Below are 16,881 nucleotides of genomic sequence, written 5' to 3'. Positions count from 1 at the left end.
AAAATTACTGAGTAAGCCTCATGAAATTAAAGAGGAGAGGGCTGGAAATTACACAATATTTGAGGTTTGCTACTGATGGATATTTAAAGTGCCTAGATTCATAGATATTCATCCCTGAAATGCTCTTCCCAAATTTCAAGCACTATACTATTAAACACTGTTTTTTAAAAGAAAATAACCCCCTAAATTAGTTCTTCTTTAAGCACTCTTCTATTTGTGAAGTTAAAGAAGCTGTCAGCAAAACAAAGGTCATTATTCCCATCTAATGAGTGAGAAAAGCACAGCAGGATTTGGGGTAATGATTTGCCCAAAGCCCTAAGCAGGTTAATGTTTTCAGGCCACTGTTTTATGCTCTGGGTTCCCCTGCCTTACACTTACCAAGCACATCTTGCATATAGTCAAGAAATTAAACTGAAATAATAAACCAATCAGTATTATATTATTAACACTTTCTTTTTCTGTGCTTTGTAGATGAGGACAGAGAGACAGATGTGTTTACAATGTTCAATCTGTTGAACCTGAAAATAAAAGTGTGGGCTGCTTAACCTAAATATAGTCATCAGCTTATGGAGTTGCCACTGTATTCAGTGTCTGCCATGCAGCACTAGAAAAGATTTTGTAAAGCAAACTTCTGCTGAATGTGCTCATAAATATTAGAATATTCTTGATATGCTACACTGAAAACATTCAATCTGAGCTGCAAGCAACTAGTGTTGCATATCAATTTTTGGAAAATGCCAGTATTTGTATCCAGAGATCCTACCAGCAATACAAAGCGGCAAGATACTGAAACTGGCAATACAATACCTTACGCAATTATTTTGGGTCAAAGTATCCCATTGTACATAAATTCACATAATGAAGTTCAGTACAAAGCAAACTAACAATGAACTTGGCAAAGAGAAACAGATCAGCAGCTGCACTGAGAATTCAATGGACAAAACTATTTTAATGCTCAATGTGTACATAAAATTGTCTTTGAAACTGAAATGCAAATAATATACATTAAAATTAAAACTTCTTAAAATAAAATTCAGGCTTGCTTAAAATCTAAATGAATTCCAGAATCAAGGTTTTTGGAGAGCTGTGATTAGCTGATGAGAGGTGTTTTAGACAGATGATATAGTAGCTGGCACTGTATCATTGTTGCCTTGCTTTCTTTTTTCCCCACACTGGCTATTATAGTTCATATATACAACCCTGAATACACTTTTTATAAAGTCTTTTGGAGTTACATTAAGAAGTCAGCAAATGACACAAAACTTGTCTTCCTCCATGGGAGGAGGAAAAATAGAGCATATTATGCAAATACACAGCAATGCAGGCATTACTCAACACAAACAATCCTAAACATTATAATTTAAAACCACAAATGTAGTTATTGATTTTTAATAACTGCATTAAAGGTCTTCAGTCTAAATAATTACATTTTGTAGGAAGTATCTTTAAATGATGTTGTGCCTATTTAAAAGGAATCAGGAGACTATTATACAAACAAGGTGAGGAAAATATATTTTGCTGTGACCATTTTTTCAAATACCTTCCCTCCCTCAATATTTAAACCAGACATTACTAAAACTGCTACAAAGAACACCAATTAAAAGAGGGGTTTGGTTTGCTTGTATTTTAAAAACAAATATTTAGAGATTTTTTTTCCTTTTTTTTAGGGTGAATAATTGGCCAAACTCTCTCATCTTTTTTATGCTTCCATAAAAACACATCCACCTACTGTTTGTTCTGAGCCCAGGTGGAGCTGGGGGACAAGCAGAGGGTTTTCAGACGAGGGAGATGTGCTTATGTCACCCAATATCCACATGCTAAAGGAAAAGACTGGGTTTGGACCTGGGAAAACCACTGTCAGGGTCTGCCTATAGATGCAAACTTTATTCATGGATCAAGCAGCTGTTAGGTGAGCAGCCAATGATGACGCCATCTAACCAGCCTTCATTTCTGTGCTGAAGCCTGCCTCAACACCTGGGCCAGTACAAAGCTTTGCTCCCACAAGGTGTCTTGTCTCCTCCCCAAAATGACTGTCCTGTCCTGTGGAAGAGCTGCCTTTTAACTGTACCAGCAATCCTTCAGGTCTTGTGGATATTTCAGCAATTCCCAGGTATTGCTGAACATGGCAACACCTGTGGCTTTGTAGGGCAAAGCCTGACTTGTTCAAGAGAACAACACTGGAGGCAGGCCAAGAGAGGAGGGGGAAGTCCCTCCCAAAATGGGAGCCACACGGTTGGAAGGGAAAACCTCTTTGGAAGATCAAATGTACACCCCCATGAATTTCCATGTCAGTTTTGAACCCTGCTTGCTCTGCCTCAGCATTTGAATAAGGCTGAAAGTGTGGACTGAGATCCATCACTGGCTCTGTAGCACTGCCAAGCCCAACACTTGTGCTCTTTGCCACAGGACACGAGGAAGTGGAGGAGGCTATGAACCTTCTGCCAACATCAAAACCTGCCTTGAATAACATAACCCCTGCTTTGCAGCAGGTGTCCAGTGTTGCCTGCAAAGTCGCTCTGGAATAAAAAGGATTTTATGGACCTTTTCTGGAAAAAAAAAAGAAAAAAAAAGAAAATAAAGAGGAAAAAAAGGGAACACTAGATGAAAAAAAAAGCAACCAAAATTTTTTAAAAAATATGAATGAGGGAAAAGCCCCACAATGATGTCTGCTTTTGTTGTGCACACCTTCAAGCTCTACAAAAAACACACAGAGAATAACTACTTGGCAGTCCACTGTCAACACTTGCCCACTGATATGCAGAGTGACTTCCACCTGTACCAGCTACCACTAATCACTTCCAAAAGCTGCCAGCCCACAGCCTGCATTTGACCTCCTAGATTTGTACTCTGATACACTCTACATCTCAAACTTTTAATTAAAAGGAGAAGAATAAAAAGAAGTTCATCCAAATCAATTCAAATGTAGCATTTCTCCCAATTACTGTGAATGCAGAGGTCATCATCATGTTGCATCATTACACTGAGGAATAATCTAGCATGAAGTCCTATAAATTAGCTTAAATAGCTTGTGTGTTTTCATCCATAACAGCATATTTCATAAAGATATAGCACTGCTTTTCTGTGTATCAGGAACTAAATTGAACAGGCACATTACATCTATTTTTTAAGAACTTTAATGAGAAGAGCTTGATACAAACCTTCCCCCACCGCATATCTATGAAATTTATACAGAAGAAAAAAGAGATCTTATTTTCTGGCTGCACATTAGGCTCTGATGCCTGAATGCACCATATTCCTGGCACTTCTATTCAAAACAAGCTTGTGTTTTAAAGAAAAGGGTTCAGTATTTACAGTGGCATATATAAGAAAAGCACTGACAGAAAAATCTGATCTATAATTACAACTTAATCTAAGGAATCATCCATTTTAAGAGAAATGGTAATAGCACAAAAAGTACAACCCAATCCCTGCATTTGAATCAAGGGATGCTAGTTTAGGACACTATATATCAAACCTCAAATACCCTACCTATTTTTATGTCCTGACAGTGGATGACCTTTCCAAAAACAACTCAGCACAATACAACTACATGGAATAAAAAATAAGAATTCCTATAGAACCTGTGTTGCATGCCGAAATCTTTACAAAAAAAAACAATAAAATAAAATCAGAGAGAGCTCCATCAGTTTTGTTTTGGAACATTGGTGAGTACGTACGTAATGACTTTCCCCTCTTGAAATGTTTCTGCTTCATTCTTATGCATAGACTTGAAGGGTCATTTATGTGTTTGGCTTGTTGCATCAATTCAGAGGATAGAGTTACTGTAAAAATTTACATTACTGCAGGCTTGTAGTGATGAAGCAGGCAAGCATGAGAAAAAAGCTTTTATTGCTTTTATTTTAGATTTGATGGAAATGTGTAGTCATTTAGTATGACAACAGCCATCATGAAATTTGATTTGTTTATTGATTAAATTATGTTTTATTTAAGCAGAATTTTTGAAAGCATTGAAATTTCACGATAAAGCACAAATTTGACCTATCCATCCAGATGGTGTTGCTCCTGAATTGATCATGTATTTCAATTTCCTGTACCCACTTTAGTTTATAGTTGTGACATTTGCAGTGCACCAAGGACACTTACTGAAACTCAAACTTAATTTGAATAAACCTGAAACTCAAACTTAATTTGAGTAAAACACGACATACTACTCTCCCCACCAAACTCTTTTATTAAAAATGGGCAAAAAAAAGTTTCATTTCTCCTAGAATATATAAATTGCTTGTAACAGAGATGGCCCTTCATTTAAAATGGATTTATAGAATTCTTCACTAAATAAATATATTTTTGAATATTGATGGCTTAGGTCTTACTGTAAGTTGCTACTCTGTTGAAGGTCTTGGAATCACAGGTGGATCAGTCCTTTGGTGCAGATAATAAGGTGAAGGACAGATTTTTAAGAACTAAGCAGTGCTAGCTTTCAACTAAGGGTACAGCTTGCTGGCAGCCCAACTAGACCTCTAAGCTTTTCCCCCACTCCTGCCAGCAGCTTTTTTTCCTGTCTTTTTGAGGTGCAGGCTGAGTTAATTTTGGGCTGGAAGAGTTCCCTGAACCTGCATGCAGGTGCAAAAAAGAGAGGACAGTACTGTGCAGGGACAGATTTAGATGGCTGAAAACACTGTGGGTCACCTTGGTTTGAAATGCACCATGTGTTTCTAATAACAAATGCAAGTTTCAAACCCTCAATTCCCAGACATGTCACTGTTTCTTATATGCAACACTACTCTCATTCATCTAATTTTTCTTGATTTATTTCTCACTTTGGTTAGTCCAAAGGACTCAAAACAGAAAAACACTTAGTCCCCAAATCAAATTTAAATGTGTATTCGGGGTTCCTGTTATTGGGTTTTCAAGTTTTTAATCTTTTTATTGAGTTATTCAAAGCAGTGAAGATATTTCAGGTTCAATAGACTTTCTAATAGACTTTCTAAACTTTTTTTTTTTTTTGGCTCAGTAAAACTACTATATTACTAAAAACACCAAACCAGGTTACAAGATATTGAAGACTGCAAAAATTTGCCTGCAATATCAATTATAAAGAATAGGAATTAAAATCATTGTCAATACCTGTGGTTAAAGGCAGATGAGTGACAGTAGTTAGACAGGTGAGAGTGAACCAGGTCGATGCTAATGTTGCTCCAGATAAAAGCAGAAGCAGTATGAACTTCAGCATGCCCCTGATAAAATCTGCAAATCTAAAATAAAAACATACATCAGAGCAGTACAAATGCCGATTCTCATATTATTTAAATATGATGCTTGACAATTAATTCAGTATATTATCATTAAACATTTTGGAGACAAAACAATTTAAAAGTAATTTCTCATTTTCAGAAATAGAAAAAAGGTATTTTTATAGAATGGTGATATTTCTAGCTGTCAAGATGAAGAGCCATGGATTTTTTAGTAACAACTATACCAGAACAATTCTCAAGCAATTCTCAAGGCATCAAATGAAAACACTGGAGGAGAGATTTTTTTTTCTTCTGCATTTGTTGGACACAGTATCTCACCACTACTTCCATCGCTGTTTTGTCAGCATTTGCCAGTCTCCCTTGGCAGACACAGAGCTCCATTAGCATATGAGGAGGCTGCCGCATTTCATTCAAGACACAGTTAAGTGTCAAGATTCATTCCTGTGGGAAATGGAAAAACTCCAAAAAAGTCCAAAGAATCCCTAGTTGAAGATGACAAGGAACAGCTTCTGAACCCTTGGATGCATTGGTGATGAAGCTCGTGGTGGCTTAGGCAAGGAAGGAACTCCTTACACAGGGGGTCACTCTGCCAGCAGCTGTTTTAGGTTAAAAAATTCCAGAAACCACAAGCTTGGTGCTGCTCCTCTTCTACACAGACCCTGCTGACAGACTGGGAGAGGATAGCCCCACAAGTCCTTGGGCAGTCTGGCTGTTATATAGAGAGAATTATTATATTTCTACCACCTGATAGTAGAATTGCTTTTTTCATCTTTTTTTTTCCTTTTTCTTTCAAGGAGACAGAATGCTTTTGAGCAGGCCTCATGTGGCATAATTGTCAGTGCAACTGCTCTTTTCAAAGGGGATGTCAACCTAACTACTGGGAAAGATATATTAGAAAAGGCAATGTCATTTATTCATGAGTAATTTTCTATAATCTCCTGCTTAGGAGATGTGATTTTGGGATGGACAGGTTAGGTAAGTATTTCTAAAGCATATCTTCTGCCCCTTTGACAGGCTCCTACCTTGATTAGGCTAATGGCAGCATAATCCACCTAGTTTGGTCCATGATGAAATTTGTCTGTCAGCTGCCTTCTCTGCCCTGACAAAGATCACTCTATAAGCAGATACCTTATAGCTTACTTGATAAAACAAGAAATGCTGCCAAAATTTTGAGAACTTCCAAATATAGCGTAAGAGATATAGGAGTAATGCACTCAAACACTCTCCGCTCCCCAAACCAACTTCTTTCCTTGTATTTTGATTCTCCCCATGCCTGAATTCCACACTGAATTTAGCAGTGAGTAATTCAATAAGCAGTAGTGGGAGATCAATGCTGCATATAATCTGAGAAGTTTATGACTGCAGTGTTCAAGTGGCTTATGCATTCATCTCCAATAGCCAGAGGTCAGCTGCTACTGCTGGGTTCTTTCCTGACAATCCAGTCGAGGAGTCGGGATTGCCTCACTGGTTTGCCAGTGAGTTTCTTTAATTATTCTTTGGGATCACTAGGGTCAAAATCAGCAATTTTAAAAGCTTTGCAGAAGCATCTCGAAGTGTAAACTTCCAGCTTATTCCACAGAGAGTCCCGCTTTGTCTGCTGGCAGACAACATCACTGTCCTTACAGGCAAGGGCAGTGACGTAGATCCTGTTTAATGAAACAGTGTGAGAAATATCAGCCTTCTGGGAGGGGCATTCACAGACTACAGGTCTGGGGGTGATCTCTACATCTCTTGGTCTCTATCCCACCACCAAGGATATGTGGGGATGGGAGGTTGATATGCATCTAATCCATTCATGACAGCTAAGTGGAGAAAATACCTACCTTTACCAAGCAGCTGCAACTCTTCCTGACACAAAGATCCCAGTTTGGGTAGCAGTGTGCTCCAAAGAGCTCTCAGATATCACAGAACTCCAAAAGGGTCAAATGTACCCCAAAATAAAGATTTATTCAGCTATTGGATTCAGCCAGCAATAGAAATAATAGAAAAAAAAGATGACATCATAACCTAGCCTTAACTTGGTAATTGAAATATTTCTGTTTCTTGTCTGGTTACAGGAGAATAAAGAAGACTGTAAATCTAGTCTACTCTTCATAATACTTTCTTCAATCAAAAAATATGAGAAATTACTTTTATCCTCAGACCCTGTACCTGATTTCAAACCTTTGTTCTGTATCCTTCTACATCTACATCATCTAGCATGTAAAGGATTGCCTGCAACTGCTACAAAAGTAGGCACAACAGGAGAGAGGGTGTGTACTTTGCCAGACACAGACCTCTGAGACTACCGCTGGTAACAGTCTCCAGCCTCCCAGCAGATCCAGCCCTAGGTTGTATCCTACAGTTAAAATCACAAACCTGCACTGCTGACAACAGTGTCTGTTGCTAAGGAAATTATCACCATGCCATAAAGTTTTAGCATTTTGACTACACTGCAGGTTAGAAGCAGGAACTGAAACTGAGCTGCAGAGGTCAAAACCTCAGAACTATCTATGATCTTTGGCAAATGCGGGGGGAAAAAAAAATAAAAAACTGAGAAAAGGGAATAGATTTATGTTTCCATGCAATTATATGAATGCTGCTCTTTGACACTGCTTTTCTTCAAACTAGTAGCATTTGAAAGCTGCCAGCAAAGGGTACAGCACCTACCAGCTGCCCAAAATAGGCCAGGCTTTTCAATGATAAAAATGCATCAAACACTTTAGCTAAACATGTAAGTTCATGGCTATCAGGACAGCAGTGGGTGGAGAGTAGAAGAATTTATGTATAATGCTGAGGGAAACTTGCAGGATTTTGAAAATTAGATAGATAAACAAATTTCCAAACTGGGCACTACTTTAAATACAGATGATTTAACACCTACTGTGATGTACAGGACCTAATGCTCCAGAGCAAGGCCCAGGTTGTTAAAAATTCTAAATTATAGAATCTGCATTGACAAAAATGAAAGGAGCAAATTCCTAAGATGCACCAATTTAGCTTTAACAAATTAGCAGAAAAAAAAAAAAAAGGAAAAAAAACCCTCCCCAAAACTAACAGCTCCTTGAGAGGTGGTTAAGGGAGAGAGCTGCTTGCTTGGCAAATCACAGTTCTGACACTGAAATATATCAACTTGTCAGCTTTGACAAGAATCATTACTTAATTTTCCTAATTACAACTTTCAGCAGATTACAGTCAGACTCGTCATTGATTCAACCCTACACAGATAAATGCTGAATAGGCCTAGGAAGGAGACTCATCCATCAGAAGTGACAAATCACCTCCTCCCTCCCTTTCTGTATGCAAACCCTCCCATCTGAACTGTGCATTGCCCAAGTTAGAAAGGCATATTTGGAGACAGACTGTTGGTATTTCTTAAATTTACTAAATGCTACAAAATACAGGTATTCAACAGGGTTTGAAGTCAATTTTGAAGCAGTTAAAAGGACTGCCTGCATTTCCTGAAACTTAACCCAGGCAATATATTAAATAATCTACCATAAGGACTGAGATTTGCATGTTGACAAGGAGTTTGCAGATTCTCTCCTAGTAAAGTGAGCTTCTGAGCTCTACTATTGAAATGTTGCAAATATACTGGAGATTAACTCATGATAAAAAATGTCAGTCTACCTGTTTCAACATGCAACCTCTGGCATCTGTGTCATTGGCAGCACTTGCTTTTAAACATCTATTCTCTTACAGAGAAAACATTGTATCTGAGCTTGGCAAATCAAAAAACTCTTTTTAGATGAAATCAGGGCATGAACTTTGTTTGGCTAGATGAAGTCCTTTGGCCTGCATCTGGAATGGATGGGAGAGAAGCACTTCTTTTCCCTAGGTCAGGAGTTTTTTCCTCTCCCAGCTGCAGTTGCTAGGCAGCCTGCAAAATATCAGGATGTGAAACCTCACATTTCTTTATGCATTGTGTACTCTGATGAAGCACAGCAAGTGAAAAAAACAGAGTTTCAAAAACAAAAAAAAAAAGAGAGTCCTAAAAAGATCACTCTCTCCATCCACAACACCATGACCGTGCAACAATTGCAAATATCTGCACGTGGAGTCTAAAGAGTGGACACAGAAAAGCCAGGACAATGCTCAGATATCCCAAAGCAAGGGGCACATGTAATTGGTTTTAATCACATAATAAACTCACTGCTCAAGTACCTCCTAAAAGACTTTTGCTCCCTCCCACCACCTCTTTTTACCTAAAGAGGACTTCAGTGAATGAGAAACAGCAGCCTTTTGGAAGGGCAATTCATTTCTTGCTGTTCCACTCCTAATGTCATCAGCATTTATGATGGCCAGAGACAGCTGTGTCTGGATTTACAAAAAGCATACAAACACCCATACTATAGCCCATAGGATACAGCAGAAAATAGTTAGGCTATGCAGGAATCCAGCAACCTGCCCAAAATGGGCCCAGACTAATTTTTCTGTGGAGGAACATAATGTTATTGTGGGTAGGCTGCCTGTGCTACATTCCCTATATCCCTTTGGGAAACAATATGCCCAAAAGTGTTAATGGAAGGAGACAGAAAAGAATTTCTTCAATGCTTTCCAAATGTGCTACAATGAGGTTCTCCCTCATACCAGGCAGCTGAATTCACGAGAGCTGTCTTCAAAAGCAGCATACAGGAAGCCATTGTCAGGAACAAGAATCTGACTTCCAAATTCAGGTATATGCTTGTGGAATTCTCATTCCTCAGCAACCACTAACATGGTACGAATTATTGCTTTACTAGAAATACATTATAACCCCAAAAGGAATTTTCCACTTCAAGTTTCTGAAAGATGAGAGAAAACAAGTTCTGTTCTTAAGAGAATAAACTAAATGACAATCACAGCTGAAGAAATGGAGAAAGGACCTGTAATTATTCCTACCTTGCCATTGCTATGCCAACAACACAACCTCCAACTATAGACCAAAATCCAATCCAGCCTGCATCCACCTGACAGGGAAAAAAAAACAAAACAAAATATAGAGAAATGTGTTAAAGCTTAGAAAATAAGATGATGTTACTTTCAAAACAATGTTGTGCTGGAGCTCCAAACTGCTAACACCAGCTCTCTAGAATAATCTGAAGTGCAAAGCTTTTTCTGGGAAATAAATTCACCACAAGAAAGTATGACTAAGTAGTCTATGCCCTAAATGTGACCTCTCTTTATGGAATCTGAGTAATGTCCTCTGGTTTTTTATAATACTCTATCAAAAGCTTAGAAATCATCTTCTCCCCACTTCATCTTTTCCACCATGCATACATTATTTTCTTTCACTGGACATGCAGCAGCCAACAATACTCCCATTTTTTTACCTACTTCTTCCTTTTTGTTAAAAGGCGTGTACAGTTCTGAAAACACTCACCACTGATGGAGAGTCAGCAGGGAGAGTTTTGACAGTTTGGGATGCCAAAGCTACAGTTCATTTTGTTTAAAGTTTCAGAGTAAAGTGGTCCATATGTATTAACAGCATGTTAAACATAAAAACCTGATAAAACTGCATGCTACCACAAAATAAAAACATGCTACTTACAAAAGAGCTGCTGATTATCAGTCAGGAGATACTTACCTGGCTTACATGAATGGGTGTTAATATCAAATCCAGAACACCAGACCAGCCAGAGAAAACACCCAGTGGTATTGCATAGGCCAAAGCAATCATCAAAAATCGGAAATTGCTGTGAAGACAAAAGGTTGCCATTAGCCTCAGCTTATATTAAAAATTGCACCAACATTAGCCAGGAGAGTAAATCACACCCTAGAATCTATATTCTGCCCATCAAGCAAAACAGCAAAGATCTGAAGGAGGAGTGGGCTAGGGAAAACAAGAAAGGTATCCAGCCATGCCACTGAATTCCTAGTGGCTGAAATGTTACCACCTTTGCACTGTGATAAAAGAAAAAGCCAGTCTCTCCACACAGTTCAAAGATTTCTGTAACATGCTGGGCTCATATGTTTCTCATTTCAGCAAGCAATTCTTCCATGCATTGGCATGGGCAACCTACTTAGCCTAAGTGTATGTTAGGAATGATAAGCACTAATTTAAGAGATTAAAAGCTTATCTCAAAAATAAAATCAGAGATTCATCCCTCTTGAACTGCACTTAAAAAATAAAATAAAAAAAAAAAAAACCCAAGCCTGTTCTAATTCTCTTTATTTTGGTGAAAGGCAAGGAAAGGTCTGGAAATGAGGCAGATACAGTTGCAACTGAACTGGTAAAATCCAGAGACAGATATAATACTGTACTCTAAATGGTCAACATATTTGCTTTTCCCCCCAATTTTTCAACCTTTAATATTCAGTGAAGGTGAAACAGTCAAAGCTGTATCATCATATTTAATGTATACAGCTAAACAGGAATTTAACCAAAAATTTCCCCCACTCACCATAACTGAAAGCAAATGCGAAATCCTTGCTAAGAGACATCCAAGTTTTCATCAAAAATGTTTCAAATGGAAAAGAAAATATACTTTGGAATAGTGATATTTTAAACTGAAAAGGTTTTACGGTGATTCCAAGGTCAGTCATCCCATGGGATACCTGTGTAACCCGAAACATGGCTCCCTCTGGTCTCAAACAATTTACATGAAATTGATTCTGATCAGTACCAGTTCCTTGGCAAGCAGTGGCAATTTGATAGCACACAGTTACAAAAGCCAAGAGGGAGAGAGAGATTCAATTACTCTCCAAAACATTTGCAAGTTTGCAGCTTACAGGGTTTTACTCCCTTAGATGCTCCACACACAACACAGCAGCCAGTGCTTTTTGCACTGTTCTTTTTCACACATCCTCTTCTTGAATAACACATTTCCATACCGTGAACATATCCTCCCCTTTCAATATCATTCATGTCAGATTTATCTTTTAATGCAAAGAAAAACAACACTCAAACTTTCAGCTCTTCTGTAAATTAGTTATATTTCTCTGAATGCGACTGTCTTCCTGACAACTTTTTTCCTTTTTTAAGAATGCCATACTCTTATCCTAGTCTATCTTGTATCACCTTGGCATTTGATGCTATTTAATACTATCCATGTGAAAGCCATTTCAACATTTGTCAAATAAAATAAAAGGGAATTTTGCATGGACCTCATAGAGCCATATTGTAGATTGCTAAGAGGAAACAAGTCTGAATGTAGTGTTCTGAAATAACATTTGCTGAATATTCAAAATCTTTGGCTACCTGGACCTCAACTTCATTAAAGAGCTACTTTTGAGGGAGAATTTTGTCCTTTACTTGATCAGCGTTTTCTGTGGTGTATTTGTTTTCTGTAACTCAAGCAACAAGGCAGACTGTGCTGTGGGATAGCTGCTCTGTGCCACATCCAACCCCTAGTACCAATCCTACAGTGACAGCTCTGCATGATGACAATCTCCAGGGACAGAGCCTGCTCCCTTGCCTAGTCTCCACAACAAGGCAAGTGACCAGGAGAAAGGGAGCCTGGCAGTGACAGAGATACTGATCACCAGGTGTCATTGTGCCCCCTTGCCCAGCAATACCTCGTGCTGGCTAAAGCCATTCCAAACACACATTTTCAGTAGCAGCTACACTTTTCATGGCTCCAGTCACTTGTGCACAGCCTTTGCAATTGCTCCACTGAAAGTAGAAAAATGTTCTGTCTGTCACACCATCAGCTGTTGAACCCACACTGTTTTCTATCCTATCAGCAATGACAGGATATCAGAATTAGCCTCTCTGTTAAACCATTCTGTTGGAATATGAATTGATTTTTTCTTCTGTTTCTTAGAAACCTAATGCCACTAGAATCTGTAAGACAGGCTGGTTCAGAGGGGAGCCCCATCAAAGTCAGTCATCGTTTTCAGAGTAACTTTGACAGTGCCTATTAACATCAAGCACATTCTGAGCAGTTTCCATTACTAGATGGTGTTGTTGATGAAAGTGTCATTAAAGCAATAATGACGCATAAAACCCCTGATACAAAATTTCAAAATTGCTTTCATAGTCCCTAGAAAATAGAAAAGCCTGGCTAGAGGTATCTTATTACTTCAAAACAAAAATCACAATGCATTTTTTAATGCATGTTTTAAGACTTATCAACCATTTACTTGTATTAGAATTTTTTTCCATTGAAGTTTGTGGAATATCCTGAACTGGGGAAATAAAAACAAGTCATATTTGCTTCAGCCAAGAAACTGAGATAGGGCACCACACATTTTCTAATGGAAATTCAAACTACACTTGTCACAGTGTGCGATAGACTGTTAAAAGATTTGGGCTTAGCTCCCAAACCATGACCAATCTGTTGTCTCCCACTGCAAGCTGAGAGAGTTGGTATCAGGAGATAAGCAGACATCAACTAATTGTTACAATCTGTCAGAAGGAAGAACCCTCCAAATCAGAAGGAAGAATCAAGTTCCTAAGAAAGTCCCCCAGAAAGGGCCCACAGGGGATGGCTGACCTCTGTTGATGGTGCAATAACTCTGCAAGAAGCAGCTCTTGTAGAAGACTGCCGAAGGACCTGACAGCACGAAGGAGTGTGGGAGTTGCAAGGACATGATAGATCCCCTTGGTGTCCAAGGAGAAAATGTCAGTGACTTCAATGGTAAAGTTATGCTATGTTGCTTTATTTTGAAGTAATAAAACTGCAGCCTGGTGGAGAAGACAGGGAAATTATGAACATCTCAGTTGTCATGTGTGTATCTGGTGCACTGCTGGGTCAGCCCACCAGCTCATACACATCCTGAATGCCTTACACACAGTTCTTACACCAAAGGGTAAGTCTACAATAAAAGGAAATAATGATTTCCTGGTACTCATCTGCTGGTTACCTTCAGTCTACACCACCAAGTCTAAAGAAAGATGAAGCCTAGATTAGGCAGGCAACAGAGCTTAGAAGCCTAATGAACCAGATGATGGATTTCTCTTGAAGTATGGCAGATACCATTTTCTTCTATAAAACTCCCTCGCATGACAGATTGTTACTGAACAGCTCCCCAAGATAAGTGGGTTTAATGATGAACTGTTGATTGTTTCATGTACAGAGGAATGAAGAAGTGCCTTTGATAAAGGGTAGCATGGAAGAATGCAAGACCCAAGGGAAGAGAGATATAATTATCTACCTGTCTACATTTTCAAAAAGCCCTCTTGGTTCTTGGAAACACTGTAAACTATACTCATTATTTAAAAGTCCAGTTTGTTTTCTTAAGTTTCATTGGTTATTGTTAACAGTAAGCCAGCTTTGCTGTTTACATCCTGACCTCACCAGTATCTCAAGGTCCACTGTTTACAACACTTTGAACATGGAATCTAATGGTTATAAAACTCCCAAATGGAGCACTGTCAACTAAAATTTTATATTTCACCTGCAAAGCCAGTTGCTGTTTGGATTTCTGTTCAACAGCAACATTTTTACAACACAACCCTCAGGCAGGGTCTAACGGCACATCAGCTTGGGTGCAGAACAGCATTATTGTGTGTGATAAGTGTCCTTAAGGGAACTGCTATTTTTTAATACCCTGAATAGGTCACTTAGCAGACTAACCAGCCAGCTGTACTCACACCTCCTGAGTGCCAGCCTGTTCCAGGATGAACACACAGGATTAAGCATCTTGCCAACTATTTACTCCCCCAAACGAAAAAAAAAAAGCCTCCAAAAACAAAAGAGAAGAAAACCCAGTGACAAGGGATGAGTTGTTTTCGCTGCCTCTAAATACAATTATTGAAAGTACAGCCCACAATAGGTCTGTAAGAACGAAATGTCTAAAGCTGCACAATTATCGAGCTTCAAGCAGCCCTTTATATGCAGATTCAGCTCCTACATGACTCAACAAACAATTACAGCAAGAGTCAGAAGCTTCCCAGTGAAGTCAGTCATATTCTGTACCAGGGAGCAGCTCTTCTTTGCCCCAGAGAGTTCCTCTGTGCAGTATCATCACAGGGCATGGGCCTTCAAATTATTCACCCTTAATATTACAGTTGCTTTAGCTGCTCCTCTGAGATCATATTTGCATTACACATGACACTGTACAACACTGGGGGAAGTGGGACTATGTGTTAGCAAAAGAACCCAAGAGGGAGAAGCTGCAATACTGTCACTTTCTTTATAACCTCTCTTTTTATTTAATCTAAAAATTCAAAGCAAGCTAGCTCACCTTTAAGCCTATCCAGAAACACACCTGAAGACATTTTTCTTATTCCCACTTCATATTTTAACGTACAATTAATGAGATTTAGTAAATCATATAACAGTTTTAGATAGCTCATTCATTGCTTCTATGGTTGGATGAAAGCAGCTGAATAATCCTTCAAAAGACAAGTAAACCCCAAATTCATTCCAATATAATAAGCACAGAAAAAAGTTACTTAGAAATTAGTTTTGCCCAGTGTTGTTCACTGTTTTCTCACTGGTCAGTTTTAACAATCTTGTATAACCTGATGTAACAGAAGCATTGCATAAGAAAAGCCATGCTAACAGGATGACTAAAGCACTGCTGGTGCTGAAGGACTGGCATGAAGAGTGGAGATATACACAGTGGTTAAAATTTAATGTCTGCTCTTTAGCAGTTAGCATCCTTTTATGTCTTGACATTAATATTTAATTTTATTTTGTTTAAAAGTACTACAAACCAACTTGTTTGCTGAATGAGAAGATTAAAGCACACTTGTTTTTATTTACTTAGGCACTGATCTGCTTTGAAGTGGAAACCCAATGAGGTCCTACCTTAAGAGTCTGCAAAAACTTCTCCTGTAGCTGAGCCGCTGGCTCGCTGCAGCCACACTGGGGGGGAATGGAGGGCGCGAGGGGAAGTAGGCCAACGCTGCAGAAAATATCAGGGAAACCATTCCAAATTCTAAACAAGAGGGCAAAGAAAAACAAAACCAAGAACAGATGTTAGCATTGAAAGACTTATTTCACTGCAGTGCTGTTATCAGTCAGCCTCTGAGACATAAATCCCATCACAAGCACTTGACTGCTCCTGACAACAGAATTCCATAACTTGAAGGAGGAATTCCTTTCTCCTTCCCCAAACAAGATTTCAAATTGAGATGGAGAATCAGTGAGACTGGCAGTCCATTCCAGCGATAGGTGCTGCAGAGAACAAGGGAACACACTGAAGCAAAAGGAAAGCTTTTGCTTTTTCTCTTCAGAGAGAACTGCAATATGAGGATTTGGCCACGTTTCCTTTCGATGGAAGTAACTCAGTGCAGGTAACAGCATGCTAGAGACTTGAAACAGATGGGACTGGGGAAGCCCCAGGGCATGGAATAACAATTATTCATTGCATAAGATGATGAAGGCAAACAAAAGGTCAAGCAAGGCAGCAGTTCCGGCACAAACAGTACTACATGGCAACAGACTATAAAGAGCAAAGTGCAGAAGCAGCCATGGCTCATGAATAGAAAAAGTACAGGTAAGAGGGGGAAAAAAGAAAGAATACAGCTGTTTGCGGATGCTCTGCTTGTTTAGCAGCAGGAATTCCAAATCTTTTAAAAATCTTTGAAAAATTTCACAGCACAGGGTTGGACCCGAGCTTGAAAAGTGACGAACACTTCACAGAAAACAGTAAGTCCCATGAGCAGACATTCTGAGGAGAAACAACTCTACCCACAGTCAGTCTAATTAATTTGTTTTACAGGCCTTTACAATGTATATCATGTTCTCCACAGTCCTCAATCTCAGTATTTCTCCTATCCCCTTTGAAAACAAGATTCTTTGCTGATAGAGAG

At 38.8% G+C, this 16,881-nt stretch overlaps 1 protein-coding gene across 1 annotated transcript in view; it reads right to left on the bottom strand.

Moving 5' to 3' along the window:
- SLC49A4 (solute carrier family 49 member 4) overlaps positions 1-16,881 on the bottom strand; it is a 71,375-nt gene that overhangs the window by 16,192 nt on the left and 38,302 nt on the right. Inside the window, exons 4-7 of the mRNA XM_053947251.1 lie at positions 15,875-16,004; positions 10,762-10,870; positions 10,077-10,144; positions 5,089-5,216 (exon numbers count right to left, since the gene is read on the bottom strand). Of these exons, the coding sequence (XP_053803226.1) occupies positions 5,089-5,216; positions 10,077-10,144; positions 10,762-10,870; positions 15,875-16,004 (435 nt within the window). The remainder of the gene's footprint in view (positions 1-5,088; positions 5,217-10,076; positions 10,145-10,761; positions 10,871-15,874; positions 16,005-16,881) is intronic.

Source organism: Vidua chalybeata, chromosome 7, assembly GCF_026979565.1.
Source record: "Vidua chalybeata isolate OUT-0048 chromosome 7, bVidCha1 merged haplotype, whole genome shotgun sequence".
Classification (NCBI taxonomy): Eukaryota; Metazoa; Chordata; class Aves; order Passeriformes; family Viduidae; genus Vidua; species Vidua chalybeata.
The sequence above is the reverse complement of the archived record's forward strand: the minus strand, read 5'-3'. Positions and strand labels throughout refer to the sequence as shown.